The sequence below is a fragment of the Euprymna scolopes genome, chromosome 11, assembly GCF_053919585.1.
Source record: "Euprymna scolopes isolate OS-2025 chromosome 11, ASM5391958v1, whole genome shotgun sequence".
NCBI lineage: Eukaryota > Metazoa > Mollusca > Cephalopoda > Sepiida > Sepiolidae > Euprymna > Euprymna scolopes.
This window is the reverse complement of record NC_136492.1, coordinates 78,123,499-78,125,706: the sequence shown is the minus strand read 5'-3', so window position 1 is coordinate 78,125,706 and position 2,208 is coordinate 78,123,499. Positions and strand designations below refer to the sequence as shown.

Sequence of the window (2,208 nt, the reverse complement as noted above, 5' to 3'; positions counted from 1 at the left end):
TCATTAGTTAGACACATCCGAACTCAGGATTCGAAACCCAAGCCTCTTGCATGCAAGGCAAGCACTCTACCAACTGAGCAAACGCCCTGCACACAAGAATTTCTATTAACCAACACAGATCAAGCAAACCGCGTCGAAATCCGACTGTGAAATAATCTACTTTGTCTCAACAAGGGACGCGGTCATCCCACCAGCCAATAACCCCAAGCCGATGTCTCACAAGTAGGAGTTTTAACTCGAAAGGACGATGCCATCCAGCAATACTAACCCAGTGAGTAACTTATGATACGATTTTCAGAATGTGAGAGATTGTATATAATAAATTCCATAGCCAAACAACGTCGTTGTTTGGCTGTCATGGCTCTTGTGGGCTGCGACGTTGTTTGGCTGTGGAATTTATTATATACAATCTCTCACATTCTGAAAATCATATATATATATATATATATATATATACACACACACACACATGCATATATACACACACACACACACACACACACACACACAATAAAAAAGTAATTTTACACGCCTTAAAAATAATTTATATATAATTAAAGTTTTTTTTCCTCCCGTTAGAGCCATCACTCGGAGCAGTACTAAGCAGCAGTAAATGTTTGTAATATCGATATTTCACACTAATTGATATTTCTTGTTCTTCAGATATCAATATATCCTTTATATATTCCACAATTTACGTATGACACGGGTAGAAGATTTCTAAGAGTCTCAGAGGAGCCATAATATACATAAAGCTGATGTTTTGCTTTATAACTCGAAAAAGTTGAAACGTAATAGAAGGCTCTGGGCTAGGAGCAGGAGTATACAGGAGAATGTACTGCAGAAATCCTCGGAGAATGATGGGGTCTGCCAGTCTATTATGTTACTTAATCTATTTATATTTTGCAGATGATTAACCTTTTTGCTGACACCATCCAGCCATCGAAATATCAACATTTTTCTGTTTCTGTAGTCAGATCAGCAGGAGGTCATCCTTTTGAAATGGATAAGATTTGATTTTTAATGTCAACCTTGCAACAATAACAACTTTGCATGTCATGTCAAATCATAAAATCAATTCAAAGGAATGGTTAATGAATGTAGTAGTAGACATCCTTTTCTTATGCAAGAAAAGAGGAGACGAGATAAATACACCGACATCAAAATATCTGGATAAAGAATTCTACATTGAAAACAGGGGTGCTTGACTGAGATCTATCCCTTTCCCTTTTCCCTACAAAACATTCACAGTAAGAAATCGTCTCGCTAACTCAACTGAATAGAAACTTTATTTTTTTCCTCTCTCTACCTAAAACCAAACAGAATTTCCATGAACAGAGTTTCTTCCCAAGAAATTATGACTTCTCATCCAGAACTCCTTCAAATCCAATGTCAATAAATACTCATTCGACTGTTTTCTTAAGTAATCAAACTTGGCTCATTTCTACTCATCCTTTTAAATCTTCTCATAATATTGTTCATTATTTGACTAACAATCTCATTAATCTTTATTTTTGCTTTTATCTTTCAGCTTCGGTAACTGGTGACTTATTAGTTTTAAAAAAGTGTGGATATAATCATGTGCTGCAAATGAGTGTAAAAACTTATTAAAAACAAACAAACAAACAAACAAACAAAAAACAGGCAAACTAGTGCTAGAATAATTGTAATATTTTCTCCGATTCTCATACGTCCATTCTAAATTCTCAATTTCGATACAATTACCGATTCCGATTCTGATTCTGATTTCTTTTTAGTTTTTAAATATCTTGTTATAGAGTTTTTTCTTTTGTTTTTTAATTTGGGGATTTTTTTTTTTTTAAATTTCATGTTCCCCCCAAACAAGGCACAGTGATGTAGGGGCTACTATCGAAGACATAAGTTGCAGGGATATTATGTAGGGAGATGAGCAGCAAGATGTCTGTTCACATTACACTTGAACTTTTGCATATCAGTACAGTTTTGAAAGTAGAATCCCAGAAGGGAGTTCAAAAGTCTAGCAGTTCTGGGGGAGAAACTGCTGGAGTAGAAGGCTTTCTTATATCTAGGGATCTCTACTGTGTAAAGATGGGATTCAGTTGATTGTCGGATTTGTCGGGGCTATTTACGTTGAGGAGTTACAAGTGCTTATAGTTTGGAGCATTTACCATTAAATAGCTTCTTTCCTCAAACTGCTAGACTTTGGAGTTCTCTCCCAGGCCCCTGCTT

The 2,208-nt window shown here is 35.8% G+C and overlaps 1 protein-coding gene across 1 annotated transcript in view; it reads left to right on the top strand.

Annotated features, from left to right (window-relative positions):
* The window catches only part of LOC145288157 (uncharacterized), a 50,767-nt gene extending 49,156 nt beyond the window's left edge, over positions 1–1,611 (top strand). The window contains exon 2 of the mRNA XM_080136215.1: positions 1,532–1,611. Coding sequence (XP_079992341.1) covers positions 1,532–1,611 — 80 coding nt within the window. The remainder of the gene's footprint in view (positions 1–1,531) is intronic.
* The last annotated feature ends 597 nt before the right edge of the window (positions 1,612–2,208 follow it).